The sequence below is a fragment of the Dermacentor andersoni genome, chromosome 4, assembly GCF_023375885.2.
Source record: "Dermacentor andersoni chromosome 4, qqDerAnde1_hic_scaffold, whole genome shotgun sequence".
NCBI lineage: Eukaryota > Metazoa > Arthropoda > Arachnida > Ixodida > Ixodidae > Dermacentor > Dermacentor andersoni.
The window spans coordinates 126,575,158-126,597,419 of NC_092817.1; the positions used below are offsets into that span (position 1 = coordinate 126,575,158).

At 47.8% G+C, this 22,262-nt stretch overlaps 1 protein-coding gene across 1 annotated transcript in view; it reads left to right on the forward strand.

The window, feature by feature from the left end:
- Positions 1–556: 556 nt before the first annotated feature.
- The window catches only part of LOC126537439 (ubiquitin-like modifier-activating enzyme 1), a 97,301-nt gene continuing 75,595 nt past the window's right edge, over positions 557–22,262 (forward strand). The window contains exons 1-2 of the mRNA XM_072287917.1: positions 557–853; positions 3,549–3,622. Of these exons, the coding sequence (XP_072144018.1) occupies positions 749–853; positions 3,549–3,622 (179 nt within the window). The 5' untranslated portion in view covers positions 557–748. The remainder of the gene's footprint in view (positions 854–3,548; positions 3,623–22,262) is intronic.

Consider the following 22,262-nt stretch of genomic DNA (forward strand, 5'->3'; position numbering starts at 1 on the left):
CTCCTTGTTTTTTAGGTATTTGGATTATTTTATCTGCTTTCCAATCATGAGGTGTTCAGGCTTTGTTTAGTGAATTGTTTATAACGTTTAGAAGGTCGCTAGGAAATAGATCGAATAAAATTTTTGTCACGTCAACGGTAATTCCATCAGGACCAGGGGCTGACAAGGGCAAGTTAGGAGTCACTCGAGGTAATTCGTGCAATGTAACTTCAGTAAACACTGATGTTGAGGCTGACTTTTGCAAATTATAGGACATCGACGATGTGAATCTACTCTCCAAGCCTTTAGCAATGAGTTCAAGAGATTTTCACATTTCATCGGAAGACAGATTTACATGTTCAATATTAATTGGCGATGGCAGAGTTTTGCGATATCTCATATATCTAAACAACGATCTTTTGTTTTTAGGTTTAGAAAGGACATCGCAGTGTTTCCTACCACAATATTTGTTAGCTTGAGCGACTGTGCGTTTAGACACAGCAGCGTGAAATTCGTTGTCTTGAAGGCTCATCTTCTTCTTGGCCCCGTAGTGGGTAAGTGCACATTCGTTGGAAATAAGAAGAAGAACATTCGCCGCGAAGCCGCGCGACCGGTGGGGTCCCTGCCGCGAACCGGCACCGGTGTCCTGGCCGTCGCAAGACTGCCCTGACCCCAGCGGAGGAGGCAGCGCCTGCGCGGAACCGCGACGGGCAGGACGGCGGCCGCTGCGCGAGAAGGGTAACCCCGCTCGTCGTGGCCGAGGGGTCCGATGGGCGCCCGGCAGGGCACCGTGGCCCATTCGGAAGATGAGGAAGACCCTTCTCCTCCGGCGAAGAGACAAAGGACCGACGACCGTGACGCGTCCGAAAAGGCGGTGAGTGAGCGCCATTTGTTGTCGGCATACATACACTGTTAAATACCCTCGGCTGAGACCAACTGGCTATTTACCCGCTTTGAAGGCGTGCACGCACATTAAACAGAATCTGACGCTGTGGACGTTCAACCGCCGTAGTAGTCGTGGGGAGCACATAGTTTCTGTTTCGTCTTCTACTATTTAGCGCGCGCTTGGTTAAGAAAACACGTCTCGGCTTTCGTTATTGCTTTGTGTGGTTAGATTCTGCTAAGTGCTATAACTTGGCAACCGAATGGACGTACTAAAAATCTGCGATGGAAATTAGCTTCGTGAGGGGTCGTTAGAAGCCATAAGGGCGAGGCAAGTCAGCTCAGGGGCGCAGTCGCTCGGTCCATATATGCGTATGCTGCTCGCAATTCACGGACTGGTTAAGCTGCCACTGATGCACGTCGGCAGGAGCGTGAGATCGACCTGAGTTTTACAGGTATGAAACAGTATAGGGAGTGGCTCCAGAAGACTTCCGGTTTCGATTGCGAACTGCACTACTGATGAATTGGGCGTACATTTACGAAGATTTAGCAATACTGCTAAAGCGTATTGTCGGCAGCTAATCACAATTTTATAAGTGAATTTTGTATTCAGATGACGCAAACATTTTACATACGTGAGGTCGAGGCATGGGGCTTCTTTTTTACTTGAACGGCTCAAGCGTGACGCAACACGGGAGGGCTTTCTTTTTTATCGCCAATCACGCTGTTCACAGCAAGTGACTGGAAGTTTTGAGGTGTCCTAAGTACACCACTTCCACAATTCAGTGAAATGTTCTCGAGAAGGCAAAAAAGAAAAAGTCCGAGGACAGCTAAGCGCTTCTTCTGAGTTGCGAATGAGAAAGCATTAATGTCTAATCGAGTGCCTCTGAGCTGTCCTTCGAACTCCTCGCGGGCAATCGAGCGCATTCAGACGCTTGGCGCGTTTGGATTTGGCCTTACCGAGGGGCAGGTAGAACGCAGGCGAGAGCTTGCGCGGACAAAGAACACGCGAATAGCATAGGCTTCCGAGAGCGAGAAGGGTGACGTGGCGTCGCGGCGATGCCCTCTCCCTTCACGCAACACCAGGCGCGCTATCGGCTCTGCTCCGTCGAGACGCGCTCATGACGTGGCGGCGCAGTGGATAGGAACTCCTTCGAGAAGCGCTCGTGACGTGGCCTTCGCAGCCAATAGAAATTTATCTGCCGTTTCGCTGCTACAGATGACAGGCGCTGGTTTTTTCGCTCAATAAGCCAGTTGACGCTTTCACATCGAAACCTCTTTGGACGTTCTATGCCGGTGTCTCAGGGGCGACAAAGTGACGCGTTGAGCTGTGCTGGTTATAGTACACGCTGTGGATGGCGCGAAACAAGAGAAAGAGTTACGTACTGACTCTGGCTGACAACTAACGATTTGTTTTGCAAAAGGCAGAGCGCGATCGAAAGTTGCAGAAAATAGAGAAAGCACGAAAGAAGCAACATTTCCATACAGCCATTATTTAGCGGCTCAGCGTGTCTCAACTAGCGTGCATGATCTCAGAAGCGCAACCCCATTTTTTGATGGGTGTTGGTATGTTCCAAATAAGCCACAAGTAGTAATTCGGCGCCTGTGCAGCCTTCTTATCTGTCCTCGCTCTATTCGTAGTGTGGTAGATATAAAGTGGGGCATTTAACCGTGTCGGCTGTCGGCTGTGCCGAGGCCTTTTGGACCAACGAAAACCCACAACTGCTAATAGTTACTTATTCTCGAACAGCTCTTCGGCAATCATTCGCCATCTCGAAGTCGCGAGCGGAAGCTAAGATGGGCCTCGGACGAATCAATCCTCGGCAGCGCGGTGGCCGTCAGTGACTGTTGAGGCAGTTATTGTCTCACCGTTTACTGGACTCAACCGCCAGCAACAACATCATGCCTAAAGGCACCGTCGCACAGACTTGACAGCATTAATTTACGTCAGCCTCCATTTGAACCTTTATCATGACACTTCAAAATATGTGAAAGCAACGCAATCTGTCGTTGACACAATTCTACTTATTCCCGCAAACGTCCGAACTACATTACTCCATCTGAATTGCCCATTGGCTATGTAAACTTCCTTTGTAACACGTTCATTTAATGGAATGGACCATTGTTTGTTAGTTTTTTTACGCATTGCTTAACCCGCGCAACTGACGTTTCCTCTTATAATCTTAACTAGATTATGTTCGATCCGCGTTAGATCTCTAATCAATGTTTCTGCCTTTCTATACCTTAAAACGTCATGCCTATCAACCTCCTGTCTATCGTGCGCAGCGTGGTCATTAAATTTCTTCTAAGCGCCCCCCCCCCCCCTCAGTTCCTCCCTGAATTTCACTCGCAATAGGTTGATGTTGGCAAATAGCCGCGAGTGTATCATATTTAACTAGCACTAAAAAGACAAGGCGAGAACGATAAGCACACAGGACACGACGCTAGACTTCAACTCACTAGCTAGCCTAACTATAGCCAAGTGGCCCAACTTGCTTCCCTAATTGTACATGCTTTCCTTTGCAGCGGTACTGGTAAGCCGCAGTTCTTCGAAATACGCCCTAGTTCATTTTCCTTATTCTAAAACATTTCCTACTTCATCTTTTTTCACCAACCACATATGTGCGATTATTTGCTCGAGTAAACGTCCACATCTCAGTCTGACCTTTATGCCTTCATATGTGCAGGGACAAGCGGCTACCTCTGACCCGTCGGAACAGAAACCGCCAGACATCGATGAGAGCCTTTACTCTAGACAGCTGTAAGTCAATGGCTTAAATGACGTGCGAGGTCTGTTAAACTGAATGAGCCGACGTCGACCTGACTTTCGGCAAGACGTCGGCATCACAGACCGATCTAGCGAAAAAGGACACAAAGCAAATACCCGTTTGTGATCGGTCAAATGGTGGTCATCATGAAAAATTCAGAAAAAATACAACGCAGTTCCATTCGCGCTAGTGGATGTTTTCGCGAATGAGTGAGGTTGGCGTCGCAGTCAAGGAGGGATGGGGGTCACTGTGCGGATGGTAAGACGGTGTTTGACAAGTGTGGGGAATATGTTTGCTTCAACGGGTAAGCTTTAAGTCTGGCCCAGGTATACTGTCTTCATTCTTACACGAACCGATGCAAATTCTTGCATGTGCATGGAACTATTTGCATTACTCGGCACGCATCTCTTGCGTGCAACAACACATCCAAGAACAATCATTTTTTTGCAGTACTAATCTAAACTTAATGTAGAACCATAGGTGCCATGGGGTGCTGCTTAATCACATGCGCATAACATTTCATTCAACGCCGCTTGAATGGGTAGTTTCGTGAATTATTTAAAGTCTCTGCAAGCCACATCGCACTGCAATACACCCAACTCGTACGATAAAATCTGGTTAAATAACTCCGTACACATGGTGCACGACTGATTTTGACTGACTGATTGATTCAATGGAAGAGCGTTTCAAGTGACTGTGAAGAAAGCAGCCAAACTGAGAAAGACGAAACTAGCGCTTTATTGGGCGAACTTTAGCCCTCAAAAGCAGGCTACACTCAAAGAAGGGCGACAGCGGCGAACACTGTCGACGATGGTCGAAAATCTGATCAGTGGGTCAAGCGCGTCGGCTTTTATACATCAGTCGTCGAATGTTCCAGAGTAATCGCTGGGACCCGCGTGCGTTCCACAAAGATTTACATTATTCGCGTCGCGCACCCATGCGATCAGATTACACACGGTTCGGTCACAGACAGCGGATGGAAGCATCGATAACATTCCAGAAACTTCCGATACATGCAGGCGCGCCCTGCACTGTGCGATAACATTTGTTAGGCGGTGAAACGTGTCGCCTAATAAAGACAAACAAGTACACGCGTGTCAATATGGTGGAATCATGGACACGCTGATGAAGCTGATGACAAAGTTTCGGCTGATAAAAGGACTACAAGCCGTCAAGCGAAATACAAGAGAGTGTGTCGTCGGCAGGCGCTTCAATTCAAAACCTCTTAGACAAGAAGCACCACCACCCTCATAGCAGCTGACAGCGTAACCCAAGCACAACCATTCGAAATCATCGCAGTAGTTTTTATAGACCCACTGCGAGCAAGCACACAAACCAGGATAAGACCGGGAAGATATGCATAGTTATTTTACTTATGCGGAGACGCAAATCGTAAATTTGGAAAATTGTAACAAACGTCACAACCAAAAGCCTCTAACAATCCTTTCGACGGTTCGTAGCAAAGTGAAGAATATGCCAGACAATTTACAGTAACAACGTACCTACCTGCAAGAGAGCCCCCAAGGAACTCAAAGCTGTCAAAGGCATCTCGACTGACCACACCATAAAGGACAGTTACAAGTCATAACGTAATACGGAAGTACGTTCATTCCAGAGAAGGCCCCTTGGTGCGTGATTTTATGAAAGATACATCCGGGTTTTAAAGGCATCCCTGCGCAAGGCCGTTGGACGGCGATTAAGTGGATAACAACTCCAGCATTCCTGTACCAGAAGACATACCGGGCATCTAAATCCTCCAGGAGGGTTACGTCGCCCATGCAGCCAACTTGTTTGGGCAGTTGAACAGCCCCTTCCTCATCAACAACGTTACTGATCCACTGCTACGCTACACGGCTTTTATTAACGGCTGTAGAAGGCGCAAAAAAAGATGCCCCAAGTGACTGTCGGTGGTGCCCTTTAAGTCTACATAGTTCGCAGTGAAAATAAAGTCAGGGCTCTTACAGGCACGGCAACGGTGCGATCCACTCGCTTCTTGTTCGCGAGATTCGAGTAGCACGACCACGGTCCAAACAACGCCACTTCATGTTGTAAGAATACCGAACACCAGGCTGCGCGTAACTCCCTCGGTAGTCACCAGCATCACTCTCCACTCTCCGCCATCCTTCACATTCGGTGGCCCAATTCAGTGGCCTGTATGACTACTCCATTTCAAGGACTAAGTGCTCACGTCGGGTCGGACCGCCACTCCCGAACAAACCAAGGTGTGCACGTTCCTGCAATGAATGGGTACTCAAGCACAGGACATCCTTGCTTCGCTCAAAACGGGCGCCTAGGCCCATGGTTCCTTTGAAACCGTCTAAGAGGTGCTCACTGGCATCCGGTCAAAGAGCTGTACGAATCTTGCCGGTTGCACCGACGTACAGCGGTGCCCGCGGTAACGGTGGACGCCTTCTACACAACGCTCGAAAACATGGTGAAAAAGCGCAAATACCCGTCAGCAACAGACGAGGAACGCCTCGTATGTGAGGGGCTCATCGTGAGCCTGCGCGACATTTGCTTGAGGGACTAGCTTTGTCGAAAATCAAGTGTGATGCTCTGGGACAAGCGCACTCAAGATAGACAGAGCGAACACGAAGAAAACTAAAAGAAAAATGGCAGACACTATCCCACGATGGCATTCGACGGTACGCATTCAGCATTGAATCAAAATATTTACAGAACGTGTCCGAACCGCCAAAAAGGGTTATGTATGAGACGTGTTCTGCAGCGGGACTCTTACATATCGCATTCGTAAGGGCACTCGTCCACATCTAGCGTGGCCGACCAGAAGCGCATGGTTGCAGAAATTCATGGCGCACGGGTGCGTGTGAGCCCATAGAAACGGTAGAAACGCGTCCTACGGCAACCAGACTCCTTTCTCGCGTTCTTTTTGGAAGACGCGCTGTGCCATCTAGTGGCTCTGCCTAAAAGCTTGCGCGCGACCTCCGAGGAGAGAAGCGCGGCGTGCCGGTGTCTGCGAACGCTAACAATTGTTTCCACGCCTAGTGGAAATGTTTCCACACCTAGTGGCACATACTCAATGATCAAAATGGCGAGGGCTTCACTGAAGCTTATAACGACAGAAAGCTGAGCTAGTTGGTAAGGATTCATTATGCAAAAAAGAGGTGAGGCATGCAGACAGGACACAAGAGTAGAGAAGAGGACAACACGAACGCCGACTATCAACTGAAGGGAGCACTGAGGCGAAGAAAGCTGAAGAGCTGAAAATACTCATTGCATTCATGGCGCAGCTCGCTTAAACGTTGGTACACCTCAAGACACTGTCTCGAGACTTTGACTCCCTGAATATACAGTTGCTTCAAGCTCATTGATGGCTCGGTATAAACAAAAGAGTCAATCATCAGTATCTGCCGATTCAAGGTTCTATGGTATGGGATAAATCCTCCTTCAAGGTCAACCAATCAGAAAGCCTAGCTAGAGCTTTCGCATCAAGAGCCTTGACTTTCGTCGAACAACGCTACAGCCAAATCTAAAAGGAGGCGCTGGCCGTCTCATGGGAAATTCGAGGTTCGATACGTCCCTGAGGGACCTCAGCTTTGCCGTTGAAACTGTCCAATAGCCATTCAACATCTTTCTGGGATAGCCTCACCTAGACCTCATGCCTTCTTGAGTGCAACGGTTTCGCATCAGGCTTTTTCACTACCAGTTCACGGTCAAGGTTGTTTCGGGCAAGCTGCTTGCCATGGCTGACACTCTGTCATGGGATCAAGAGCGCTCCAACTCTCCTGTCTTTGTGGACAGCGTTGAGCTACTTGTGTCGCAAGTTGTGAACGCTATTTCATCAGTTTGAGCTGTGTGCCATGAATACTTCAGAGCTGGTAAGGAATCAGAAGAGGAACGTGCAGCGATAAAGGACTACAGCTCCGAAGGTTGGCCTAGACTTGACTGTTTGCCATTGAACGTAACTCGCTAATGGCAACACCAGGGCAACATCTCCATCTGCGATGGTCTTCTCATGAGAGAACGCCTTGTGGTACCAGCTCAACTACGTCTAGACATGGTGAACCTTTGCCTCCTACACGGCAATCACCAAGGCGCTAACCGATGTTTGGCACTAGCCAGAGTCGGTGTGGTGATCAGGTCCTAGGTGCCAAATGAAGTCTGCAGTGGCAAACTTGTCCAACGTGGCCAAACGATGATGGGAACAGAAACACCTGCAGCTGCCTGTGAGCGGTGTCCGCAGACAAGCTTCATCCGGATGGTCAGAAGTTTCCGTTAGTGGTGGAATACCGTTTCGGTACACGGAAGTAATCACCCTTCGGTCCACTTCAACTAAGGAAGTAAGAGCGGCGCTCAAGAGCATCTTCGCCAGGCATGACATTCCCTACACTCTGCTTAGTGACAACTGGTCTCAGTTTGCCTGCAAAGCCTTTCAAGAATTCGCAAAGACCTAAACGTCTAGAAATACCACAAGCAGTCCTCGCTTTCTCAAATATAATGGTGAAGCAGAGCAATAGCAGCATCTTTACTGACGTCTACGGCGACCTCTCTGTTTATATACTGACGTCGTCAGTGATGCGGTATCTCTCCGTTCTAGCATCTCTACAGCCATTGAGTTGTCTGTAGAAATATGCATTTGTAACATGTCTCGTTAATCGAATTAGGCATGGCAAAATGTATTAAATGCGTAAAAATATTGAAAATGCATGCATTCGAAGATTGCTCAAAGCGAAGCCGTAGCGACAGTGCCTACCGTAGCCCGTATAACATCTCAAGGCTGCGGAGAAGCGCACCCTTTGGTTAGTTCATGGTTTGTAATATCTTCTATATAACACAGTTTTCGCGGAAACCAGGTCTCTGTACCTCATATATAGAAACACGCTCCACGGCCTCAATAGCCACACGAGGCCTACATAACTCGAAAAGGTTGCAGGCTCGTTTTATTTACCTTGCCATATTTTCATAAAAGTTTACCGCACCTCTAACTGCGAATGACATTAGATCCGTGCACGTAATCATATAAACAGGGCAACTTTTTAATGACCCAACACCACGTAACATTTATATGTGACTTTGGTTAAAAAAAAGAAAACGTTAGGTCTTTGGTCCAGTTTTTGGAGGTCGTCTTTTCCATTACTCGCACTTAGTCGTACTTCAAAAGTTCACTGTTCGAACATTCGTAATTTCAGGTGTATTGCATTGGGGTTGCCTTTTTATTTAGAATAGAGTTTGTTTTAGATCACCCGTGGTAGAAAGCGTAATCGAAATCCTTGAGCTGTGTCACACTAAGCGGCGCAAAATACTGGCTCGAGAAATCGAAGCGCATGATTGAATAATTAGCAAAAATAATTATTAAATTTTAGTTACTTAAATTACAGCACATGTTGATATTAACGAATTGTAGTCGGCTAATCTGCAAGGCGCGTAAACTTGGAACGAACTTTAAGGATGGCACGGGTTCTTAAATATGCGTCTTAATATTGGCAACAAATATGCAGTATTGTTTAAATTGCATATTCGACAAACCACCGTTTTGTGGATCGAAGCTCAAAAGTAAGAGAAATGCCCACCTATTTCGTTGGAAGCTTTGGCAATGAACATCTCTGAAGTGGTGTTATCATGCAAATTCGTCCAAAATGAATAAGCCTTGGGAACTCACAAGCTTGAATTCGTAAATTGGAAAACGCACAATGAAGCAGTAAATATGCGAATGAGATGTGTCTGCGACTGCAAGGGAGAGAAACCGCACTTTCACAGCATCTCCATGTGTAAGCCTCAAAAATTGCTTCGCCAATAACTCGCCCGTTGGAACCATCCTGTTCCTTGTGCTTTCCTTAGGCGTCGCTGCAGGGAGTACCCTTCGTGGTCTTAGCCCCGGCAGTCACCAGGAGGCGCCTAGTGAATACGACAGCTCTAGAGGATCATCACTAAGGAATAGAGGCAGAGTATCGCCAATAATCTGCTTGTAACGTTGGTGCTAGGTATATTCACGTTGCGCAAGTAAGCAAATACTGTGCACCTCTTGCCCTCCTGCATTTTGCGTGTATATACATCGAACTGCAAAACAGGAAAGCTGCCATTGGAAAATATCACATGACTACTCATCGATTACTTTTTCTGAGAACATCATTAGGCGCTATAGCAACTTGACTCACCATTCCCAACGACTGCAATTGGCTTGTCTGTGCGTAATAGTTAGCACAAGCGTCTGGTATCTTTGCAGTCCCAGTTGCCTGTGTAGAGTACACATATGGCCGGAATACGGTTTGTGGCTTCACTACTAACCATACTCATACCTCTCCTCACTGGCGCAGAAAATACATACGGGGAAAAGAATTTAACATTTTCTGTGCATTTCAACGAGCAGTTGATCACCACTTTGTTTACCTCCATCTCAAGTCATGATCACGTGGCACTGGCTACCTGCAGAAGGCATTGGGAAGAACAAGACAACGTTTTGCTTCACCACCTGCCGTGGCCAATCAGTGTATGGAAACTGCCCAGGATAACATTTATCAGTGATTTAAAGAAAAAAGTTGCAAAAAGTGTCAAGACAAAAGTACTTGTCCGAGATTTAGGTTCAAACATGCATACATGTCTTAATGAAACATTTAAGTTTCATGTCGCGTCATACTTGGTCGATTGGTTGCTCATAGATGATAGCGTTGAATCGAGGGACGCCATGGATCGTTTCGTTTGTAGAACACGCTTGAGAAACTTCACATGTGGGCCCAAACTAAAATATGAAACCGCAAAAGATCGGATGACAGCGTCGCAATCGCTGCAGAATGCATTTGTATCTCTGTACACAAAAGGCTCCACATTAAAGGCAACAAAAAAATATAATATACTTCTCAGCCACAACGAGCTGAGAAACAGAGAAATGCGCGTAGGGTACACATATGTCGTAACACCACATCAAAACTACTTTGAATCAGCATTCACCTTGAAGACACTCAACATGTACAACGTTACGCTCACGTGGATCCACTACAAACAAGTAACAGCATTAGACAACGACCTCTTCGACGGCAATATTGACATCAGCGGGGACGTAAGTCCTGTGAACTCATGGATGATTCGCACTTTCTCCTTTCCTGCAGCATACAGCCAAACCGAAGAAAGATTTTACGTTATAAACATTCAATCAGTGCCCGTCTCCTTCTTCGACGTTCTGGTCGAGTCAAAGCTCGGCCTTTGTTTACTTGTTACAGCGTTCTCTTGCACCTTGCTCACTCTGGCTTTTTTTCAAAGGCAAGCTGTGGGTCGACGTCCTGGAATGCGTAGCAACATTAGTGGCTCATTCATGTTCCTGCTTGCTTCGTTCTACTCCACTTCTGCGCCGCTTCCACGCCCGCGACGTTCAGCCGTGAAGCGAGGTATGTTGTGTGGTGTATGGCTCTTGGCCATTCTCCCGCTTTCGAACTACTTCCGAAGTGAGCTTGTCTCGAGGCTTAGTTCCAGGCGTGCGCCGGATGTCGTTGACACTATCAGTGAACTTGAAGAAGCCCTCGACAATCTGAAGGTAAATCCGTGCGTGCTGCTGGGCACAATGGTACATATGATTTTGGCAAGAGCGCACACGCAGAACGCTGGTATTTATGCGAAGCTCGACGCAGCATTTCAAAGAAAAGAATTCAACTGGGTCAAAGATCCTTTGCGTTGCGTGGAATGTGCAAACCGAAAGGGGCGTGCATGCATCACAAGGCGGTTCCCGCCGTGCTTATTAAGGCATCTGCGTATGCATGGCTTTGTGGAATCAAAGGAGGAATTTCTGACCGTATGGTTAACAATGCCCGCTCGAAAGAACTTCCCGTTTCTGCGGGGATTCCGGGACTACCTCCGCAGAATTTTCGAAGGTTCTCTGCTTCGATGGCCAGAATTAATGCATCTTCGTCAATGCGAAGTAAGTTCATTTGCTCAGCCAAGTATTGACGTCCCTCCGAACCAACTCGCTCACCTGGCGCCGTTCTTCTTGCTTTTCTTCACACTGTTAGGCTTTGCGACTGTTGTTTTTCTCATGGAGTTGGTCATTGCAAGGCGTCCCTTGAAGATCCCTAGAAAAAGCTTGGCTTGAGTGTTAAGCCTGACATATCTCGCTTCGAAGAAGTCAATCAGCGCAGCATATTGCGTGCTGACAGACGTATAAAGGTTGTAAAGCTTTTCACCTATCTATAGCACCCGTCACAATTGTTCCCGTGTGTGTGTGTGTCTTTAAAATAATTGAGGGGTGTCATATTACTGAGAAAGCATTGTATGTTCTATTACGCCAAAATTTGGTGTTGCCGTCGGCGGCGTGACGGAATGAGGGTACCACAAATGGCTGGCAAAGTGAAGAGTAAAAACACATCAAATGTACTCGGATTGACACCAGATTGGGCAGGCAGGTTTCTCTAAACAAAGTCAATTAATGGAATTGAAGAGAAAATTTGCTACATTACGGTCAGCGTGGGGATCGAGCCTGGGCATTCGAAGTGCGAGACGAGAACGCTCCACTGAAGCCACGGTGGCTCCACGGTTACGTTCGACTAAAGTTGTGCGTTGTGCGTGCGTCACTGCACACGTGACGTCACTGCTTCCTGCGCGTAACTTGCTCTTCGCACTTCATCGCTGCTGTGTCTACTGCGATGCATTCCGACGCGTCTACCTCCGCGGCATCTCTGAAACGTGGTCGCCCGCAGAAGCATGCCGCAGAAGACGAAGCAAGGGAACAGAAAAAGGAACGCCGTGCAAGCTTACAACGTGCACGACGACATACGGATGAATACATAACCAAAAACTTTTCCCCAAAGAGACTACAGTGCTTTCGCATTCCCACACGTAAGCAGTCTTAAGTGACTGGTGAAGTTTTTTACCGGTCATTTCTCACTGCCTCCTTTGCCGTGTACTCATATAATATCTTCATTAGATGCAGTGGAATAACGAACAAGCTTGCTATTCCGGTTCACGTCCCGGTCCAAAATTTTCACGTCCTGTTCACGTCCCGGTCCAAAGTTTAAGAGATTGCGAACCTCCGGTGTGTGATTCAAAGCTTGAGTTAGTTTAGATGAGCGCTTCGGCTGCGCAGCTGCTTGTGGTTGTGTCGCTTCGCATACATAATTCGTCAATTGTAACCCACTTGCTACTACGTCTTTCGTGTTCTTTGTCACGGTGCGTTAAGCACATACATTGCGTGTCTTTTCCCTGTAACCAGAACTCGCCTTCTTTGCCAATAAAGCTGCTGTCACTTACATGTACATGTCGAATCGTTTTGATTGTACTTAATCGACGAATAAACACGTTTCATTTTTAATTCACAGTGTATCATCAAGTTAAACATGTGATTGATGAGTAATAATGCAACAACACTAAGAATTGGAAGTATGATATGAGCACCAACAGAAGATAGCTGAACTTTTGTAGAAAATAATGTAAGAGCTATAAAACATTGACTAAGGTAAGAAAGAATTTTGTCACCTTCATGCTATGGGCTGTTCCAACGGCGGGCCTCCATCTTAAGGTCTCACACTACGTACTCAGCTTCCCACATTTCTCCTGGTGTCACAGGTGCAGACTGCGACGGATGGCGGGCGTTCACATACAGGCAACAGAGGTTTGCTAACAGGAAAAACATTTAAAGGAGGAGGCAGAAATAAAGAGGGAAGGCAGGGATGTTAGCCAGAAATGCGTCTGCTTGGCTACTATACTCTGGGTGACGAGAAAGACGGAATAGAAAGACAAGATAAGAAGAGAGGGAGGGTGGGGGAGGAAAGTCGCGGTGAGTTCGCGCACTCTTTAACCACTGCCTATTGGTCAGTTTGCAACGTCAAACATTTATATACGTCACGAATTAATAGGGTGTGGCTAAAGCTATATCCGACATATCCGTTTACCTTTTTTTGCCACAACCTGCACCCTTGCACCAGCCTAAAGACACCACCTATGTCCAGTGCCACTAGCTCGTGGCAGTGCCAAGGCCAATAACAGTCTAGCATCACAGACTGTGCATTCGTCACATGAGTTTGGTGACACCGACGACATATCACCTAAATTGTGCCTTCTAAATCACGTCTTGTACGGCACACCCGTTTAGCACGGATAGTTAAAACACCCCACACACTGGACTTGTGATATGCACGGCTTTTGTTTTCTTTCTCTTACCAGGCTTCCGGCGTTTAGTTTGTTTCGTCAGGCAAGTCAATATAATGGGCTTTGTATTGCTAGAAACCGATGGTCCTGAAATGAACGGATGTAGTGGGCGCAATAGGCATGCTCCAAGGGATTGAAAGGTGACGCCCTCCAAATATGTATTGGAGGCGAGCTCCACCACGGGAAAAGCTGGCACCATCGTCGGCATGACGTGGTATGAGGGATCACGTGGACACAGCGGCCGCGTCGGCTGCTTCGGAAGCGCCGACACGAACTGAAAACGAAAGTTTAAGGTCCTGCTTGCGTTGCGGTTCTGATTAAGTGGTGATGTTTTCCCGCCTTGGGTATCTGCTTGACAACATTTGAAAGCACTGTGATAGGTAGTAGTTGCTTTTGGAGGCGTGCAGCATGGTGGGCTACTGCTCGACGCCGCAGTGCCGGACGTACGCAACGGAGCCTGGTGTCAGTCTTACTCACACGTAGCCGCAGGACAAGAATATGCGTGAAGCTTGACTCGCGAAACGCCGGCAAACAGCCATGAGCTATCACTCGGGTATGCGGCAAAGCACAGACGCGAGGAAGATTTTTGCTAAGGCGTCGGGACTGCGATGTCTGGCGAGTAGCAGAAAACGCGCACTGAGACGCTCGCCCGCACCCTCTGCCCGGCTAATGTCATGACGCTTTATTTGGTCTATGAAGTCGATGGTGCTAGACTCCGGCAAGTTCACTGGAATGGAAAGGGAGCGGCAAGAAACACATTATAAAAAAAGGCATGTCGCATGGTCATGTTGGTATATTGAATTAACGTACTGGATTACGAAAAAGAAGCAGCGGGAGATCGCACGATGAGAAGAATGATAAACATACAGTGCGATGCAACTGCAGAAATAATATTGAAAAGTTCAAGAATTTAAAAAAAAAAGAAAATTGAATCGTTGCGATGGCACATTCCAGTCGCCGTAGGCGTCGAAGTCTATAACGAAATTATTTTTTAACAGCTCTGATAGCGTTTCAACGGAACAAATTTCGAATATGATCAGAAGAGTCACAAACAGACAAAGGGGATTGAAGGAGGACGATGTACTGACGCTCGTCCAGGCCTTCTTGACGTCGCGCATCGTTTACGCGGCGCCGTACCTCAAATTACTGAAAAAAGACAGGGACCACTTGAACGTCATTATACGAAAGGCAACCAAGATGGCGCTGGGCATTCCGAAGCATTCTTCGACCGACAAGCTTCTCGGCATGGCCAAGCACAACGCCGTCGAAGAGTTAATAGAAGCTCATCTGTCTAATCAAAGAGTTCGGCTCAGTCAGACGCCGGCGGGACGTCGCGTTCTTGCCAAGTTGGGCTGGCAAGAGGCAGAGCGGAAGGAAACGGGGCCGTTACCCAGGTTGTGGGCGCATAAAATCCACAGTAAGCCGCTGCCTAGAAACATGAGGTCGGGTCGTAACGACGGCCGTAGAGCGGCTCGTATAGCGGCCTTGACGGAGACTTTGGGTCAAATAGTAGAAGAGGAAGAGGGAGTCACTCTCTTCACAGACGCTTCGTTACCCAAGTTTTCATCAAAAGCAACGCTGGCAGTTACGACGCGGGATGTGCTCGTAACCTGCGCCTCCATCAAGACGTCTTTTCCAGAGGTGGCAGAAGAGGCCGCGATAGCGCTAGCACTCGCGCAGCCCAAGGTGGGAAGAATTGTCACCGACTCGCAAAAGGCGTATAACAACTACAGGAAGGGGTGGGTGTCTCTTGCGGCACTAGATATTCTCCAACGTAAACGCGACGTACCTGAAAGGAAAGTTGAGTTAATATGGACACCGGCTCACTCTGGGCTGGAGGGCAACGAACTTGCCCACCAGTTCGCCCGAGAGATGGAACACCGGGTTGAGGAAGGTGAGCCACAGTCCATATTTAGTTACAGAGACATTACGAACCATTATAAGACGGAGAGGCGCCGTTACCCCGATCCTCACAAATCGCTTAGCAGAGAACAGCAAGCGATCTACAGGCAAATACAGGCAGGATCATTCCCGCACCCTTACCTTCAAAACAAGATGTACCCGGAAAGGTACGACAAGGATTGTAACTTCTGTAAAACTCAGTTAGGCACGCTCCAACACGTCATTGGAGTATGCGATTTCATCAAGGCGATCCCCCCACCTCTTAACTGCCCCGCTACCTTACCCCACCCCTCATCCACCCTTACCGAGCGATGGGAGACCTTGCTAACCAGCACCGCCCTGGAAGACCAGCTCGTCCTGATCTCCAGGGGCCAGGCGGCTAGGGAAGCATATGGGTCCCGTGAAGAGGGAACCACTTCCATCGACGGCGTCTAAGAAGATGTCGAGCTCGGCTCAATGAAGTTGTTTCTCTCTCTCTCTCTGATAGCGTCCACACAACAATGGTTGCCTGTGTGCTGTAAGATGCTCATATTCTGCCGCAAAACTCACGGCATGGTTCGAAAACGCGCTCGCAGTGAAAGCAAAACATTGTGCGCGGGCATGCATGCAGACGTGCAGTCAATCGCTGCGAACCCGTCCGATCGCTGCATTGAGGCTTCATTCTGTTATTCTCCATTCTGTTATACAGACAGCCCACTATAACAACATATTTCACATAGTTTGCTCTCAGCGGTTGCCTACATTTCACGCAAGAAGCTGGTTCGGGGAACACGATCGTGGGGACCGCGCGCAGGGGCGTTCACTGTACATATTCGGTAAAGAGATATAGCGTCTGTAAACGATTCTCTGCTTTCAGTTTGCCGAAGATTATTATTTTGACAGTAAAAAACTTCCCTGGTTTTGAGAGTACTTACAAATAAGTCCTGGAGGGTTGCCACGTGGTGTTTTTATTGAGCGCCGTAAGCAAAACCTATGACGAGCGCGCCGCGTTATCCCTCATACTGCGCAAGGGAGGCGCTTCCGACAGATGGCGACTCCGTAAGTCCTCGGCCCCCAATTTTCTTGGTGAAAATATTGTCAGGGTTCTCGAAGTCACAGTAATCGCGCGGTGCATTCGCTTCTTTCTGGCGAGCTCAAGGTAGAAGGCCATGCCCCAATCAAAGTCCCTTCTACGGCGACCTCCGTGCGCTTTACTCACCCCGTCAATGATGCGGTTTCTCTCCGTTCTAGCATCTCCGCAGCCATGAAGGTGTCGGCAGTAGTGTGCATTTGTAATACGCATCTTAGTCAGCGTAACTGCTGTAAAAGGAGTTAAATGCGTAAAAATATCGAAAATGCATTCGAAGGTTGCTGAAAGCGACGGCATAGCGACCGTTAGGCCACTCGCCCATTCCTGCACTAGCCCGTATAACATCTCAAGGCTGCAGAGAAGCGCACCCTTCACTTAGCTCCTGAAATGCATTATTTTGTGCTATATAATGCAGAGTTTTAGCGCAACTGAGTTCTCTGTACCTTCCATACAAACAAGCTCCACGGACTCAATAGCCACACAAGGTCTGTACAACTCGACAAGGTTGCACGTTCGTCAACTTTACCTTGCCATGTTTTCATAAAAGCTCGCCGTACGTCTAACTGCGGCAGACATTAGATCCCTGTATGAACTAATATGAGCAGGGCTCCTTTCTACTGAGCCAACGACATGTTATCTTTATATTTGACTTTTTTTCAAAAAAAAAAAAAAGGTTGCAGTGCCGCCGGAAAGACGAAGCACCGATTGCGATAGCAAATTAGTACATAGCTGTACGAAGCAATGAGAGTAGTTTTATCGGCCGTATAAATTTGTAAACCTTCGCTTGCAAACTAAATTAACAATGATAGAATAAATAAGCTTGAGTGAACGAGGACGTAGAAAGAAACAGACACCCAGAGACAGCGCTGTCTTTGTGTGTCTACTTCTTTCTACGTCCTCGTTCTGTCGTTCTGACACATTCTATCATGCATTCAAACCAACTAGACCACCAACGTGTTTCAACAAAATTGGCAGTGGCTTAGCTCGGCTATGCCAGGATATACGTAGCGAAAGCTAAGGCATGGCATGGTTAGCCTTGGTTAAGCTTGATTGCAAGTCGAGGTTAGTCTGGTTGTCTAGCTATGTTGCGGCGTTTAGCCAGTCGTTCGGCGCGCTGTTCGTCTGTTTCGTGGGCGATTCGTTTCCTTTTCATCTCGTTCAGATGTAGATTCCAGGCCTCCTCCTGCTTATCAGAATTGTCGCCGTCCATACTGCCGTCTCAACTGTGGTTGCGGCGCACGCGAGCTCTCCATTTCAATCCTCCGACACGTTATGAGGCATGCGACGCAGCTGGCGAAGCGAGCGGAGGCGAACGCAACGACGACGAACGCGGTGTGACGTCATGTGCCTTCTCGGAGCACGTGCCACGGCGAAATCGCAAGTTCGCAGCCAGTTCTATAAAATTAACAGGCACGGTCTCGCGCGCGCCGGTAAGCATGAACTCACCTCGGTTGATGTGCGCGGAAACTCGCTTTCAAAATGCTGGAGGAAAGAATCGCGGCAGAAGCAAGCGCATTGTCCTTCATGCATCTCTTGCTTCAACGCGTACGAAACGTCGAAAGCACAGCGCATACGAAGCTACCGGCACTACGAGCACTCTGCAAACTCCGCAGATCGCTTTCAAGAAACGCGAGCGCCGACAACGCGTGCTACGCTGTTCGCCATTCGCGTGCCCAACGCCGTAGTAGACACCGCGGATGTCTCCGCTCGGTACGGAGTGGCGGGCGAGGAAGGCATTGAGACGCCCTAGCAGCCGCCTGAGGAGAATGCCGCCCCCCCCCCTTCCCCCCTAGCCTGGCCCCTGTGCCGCGCGCAAGACCGGAGAGGGCACGCTTCCGGCCCGCGTTCCTCGCCAGCGCACGCCAGATTGAACCGCGTTCGCCGGCTCACTCTCGCAAGATGTCGCTCGCAAATACAGCACACGGCGCGCGGCAACGCATATAGCGCCCTTGGACTTTAACAAAACCTCACGGCGACGTCAACGGCGTCGCCGACGGCAGAAATGCGCCTGGAGTGTCCATATAATTGATATCGCAATAAAAAAAAATACATCATCTTCGGTCATTTATTCGGAGGTCGTCTTTCTCCATTACTTGTATCTATAAAGCTGACTATCAGAACGCCCCTAATTTAAAGTGGTTTGCAGAAGGGGTGTCTTTTCTTTAGAGCAGATCTTTGTTAAATCGTCTGTAGTAGAAAGCTTATTTCTAATCATTGAGCTGTATCACTTGAAGTGTACAATACTCGCTCTAGAAATCGAAACGCATGATTGACCAATTAGCAACATTCACGAATTAAACCTTAATTATTTACTTTACGGTACACATTGCAATTGACGAATTGCAGTCAGTGAATTTTCAAGGCACATATATTTGGAACGAATTTAAAGATCGCATGGGTTCTTGGATATGTGCCGTAAAACTGTCGACAAATATGCACTGTTGTTGCCCCTGCATTATCGACAAATCGCTATTTTATGCATCGAAGCCTAAAAGCAAGATCAACGCCCATGTATTTCGTCGCAAACTTCTGGAGCAAGCATATTTAAACTGGTGTTATCCTTAAAATTGGCTCCAAGCGGATACGCCTTGGGACCTCACGTCTTGAATTCGTAAATAGTAAAATGCACAGTACAACAATAAATATACCATGAGAGATACATCTGCAACTGCAAAACGAGGAAAACAGTCGAGGAAAGTGCACTTTCTGAGCACTCCATTTATATGCATCGAAAATTGCTTCGCCAATAACTCCTCCCCTTGGTAGCCTAATGTTCTTGTTGCTTTCAACAGGCATCGCTGCGGAGGCTGCCGTTTGTGGTGTTTGCCGCGGCAATTTTTAGGAGGCGCCAAGTGAATACAATAGCTCCAGAAGATGTGATAAGAATAACACTCAGCAATAGAAGGAAGCGTAGTGGGATAAATATGGTTGTTACGTTGGCGCCAGGTATAGTCATTTGGTGCAAGTAAGCAAATAGTATCCACCTCCTGTCCTGCTGCATTTTGCGCGTAAACACATTGAACTGGAAAACAGGAAGGCTGCTATGGGCAGAAATCACGTGCTTTTTTATCGCTAAGGCTTTCCGAGAAGATCATTCGGCGCTATAGCAAGTCAGCTCACCATCCCCAACGGCTGCAAGTGGCTGGTCTGTGAGTGAAAGTTAGCACCAGTATCAGGCATCTTTACAGTCACCGTTGCTTATATGTGTACAGTACACATATGGCCGGAATACGGTTTATGGCTTCAATCCTAACCATGCTCATAACTCTACTCACTGGCGCAGGAAAGACATGCGGAGAAAACAACCTAACATTTTCTGTGCAATTCAACGAGCAGTTGCTCACCACTTTCTTTGCCTCCATCTCAAGTCATGATCACGTGGCACTGGCTACCTGCTAAAGGCATTGGGAAGAACAAGACAACGTTTTGCTTTTCCACCTGCCGTGGCCAATCAGCGTATGGAAACTGCCGAGGTTCACATTTATCGGTGATTTAAACAAAAAAAGTTGCAAAAAGTGTCAAGACAAAATTTCTCGTTCGACATTTAGGTTCAAACATGCCTACATGTCTTAAAAGAACATTTACGTTTCATGTCGCGTCATACTTGGTCGATTGGTTGCTGACAGATGATAGCGCTGAGTCGACGGACGCCATGGATCGTCTCGTTTGTAGAACACGCTTGAGAAATTTCACATGTGGGCCCAAACTAGAATATGAGACCGCAACAGATTTGAAGACAGCGTCGCAATCTCAGCAGAATGCATTTGTATCTCTGTACACGAAGGGCTCCTCATTAAAGACAACAAAAAATATATTATTTTGAGCGAGCTGAGAAACAGAGCAATACGCGTAGGGTACACACATGTCGTAACACCGCATCAAAACTACTTCCAATCAGCATTCACCTTGAAGACACTCAACATGTACAACGTTACGCTCACGTGGATCCACTACAAACAACTAAGAGCATTAGACGACGACCTCTTAGACGGCAATATTGACATCAGCGGGGACGTAAGGCCTATGAACTCCTGGATTCTTCGCACTTTCTCCTTTCCTGCAGCACACAGCCAAACCCAAGAAAGATTTTACGTGAAAAGCCTTCAACCAGTGCCCGTCTCCTTCTTCGATGTTCTGCTCGAGTCAAAGCTCGGCCTTTGTTTACTTGTTACAGCGTTCTCTTGCACCTTGCTCACTCTGGCTTTCTTTCAAAGGCAAGCTGTGGGTCGACGTCCTGGAATGCGTTAGCAACATTAGTGGCTCATTCATGTTCCTGCTTGCTTCCTTCTACTCCACTTCTGCGCCGCTTCCACGCCCGCGACGTTCAGCAGTGGAGCGAGGTATGTTGTGGGGAGTATGGCTCCTGGCCGTTCTCCCGCTTTCGAACTGCTTCCGAAGTGAGCTTGTCTCGAGGCTTAATTTGAGGCGGACGCCGCATGTCGTTGACACTCTGAATGAACTTGAAGATGCCCTCGATAATCTGAAGGTCAATCCGTGCGTACTGCAGGGCACGGTGGTACACATGATTTTATCAATAGGGCGCACGTAGAGCCCTGGTATTTACGCAAAGCTCCACGCAGCACTTCAAAGAAAAGAATTCAACTGGGTCAAAGATCCTTTGCGTTGCGTGGATAGTGCAAACCGAAATGGGCATGCATGCATCACAAGGCGGTTCCCGCCGTGCTTCTTAAGGCATCTGCGTATGCATGGCTTTGTGGAATCAAAGGAGGAATTTCTGACCGTATGGTTAACAATGCCCGCTCGAAAGAACTTCCCGTTTCTGCGGGGATTCCGGGACTACCTCCGCAGAATGTTCGAAGGTTCTCTGCTTCGATGGCCAGAATTAATGCATCTTCGTCAATGCGAAGTAAGTTCATTTGCTCAGTCAAGTATTGACGTCTCTCCGAACCAACTCGCTCAGCTGGCGCCCTTCTTGCTTTTCTTCGCACTGTTAGGCTTTGCGACTGTTGTTTTTCTCACGGAGTTGGTCATTGCAAGGCGGCCCTTGAACATACCTAGAAAAAGCTTGGCTTGAGTGTTAAGCCTCACATTTCTCGCTTCGAAGAAGTCGATCAGCGCAGCATATTGCGTGCTGACAGACGTATAAAGGTTGCAAAGCTTTTAATCTTTCTTTAGCACCCATCACAATTGTTCCCGTATGTGTGTGTGTGTGTGTGTGTGTCTTTAAAGCAATAGAGGGGCGTCATATTACTGAGAAAGCATTGTATGTTCCATTAGGCGAAAATCTGGTGTTGCCGTCAGCGGAGTGACGGAATGATGGTACCACAAATGGCCGGGGGAGTGAAGAGTAAAAACACATCAAAAGTACTCGGAATGACATCAGACTGGGCAGGCAGGTTTTTCTAAACAAAGTAAATTAATGGAATTGAAGAGAAAATTTGCTACATCACGGTCAGCGTGGGGATCGAACCCGGGCATTCGAAGTGCGAGACGAGAACGCTCCACTGAAGCCACGGTGGCTCCACGGTTCCGTTCGACTAAAGTTGTGCGTTGTGCGTGCGTCACTGCACACGTGACGTCACTGCTTCCTGCGCGTAACTTGCTCTTCGCAC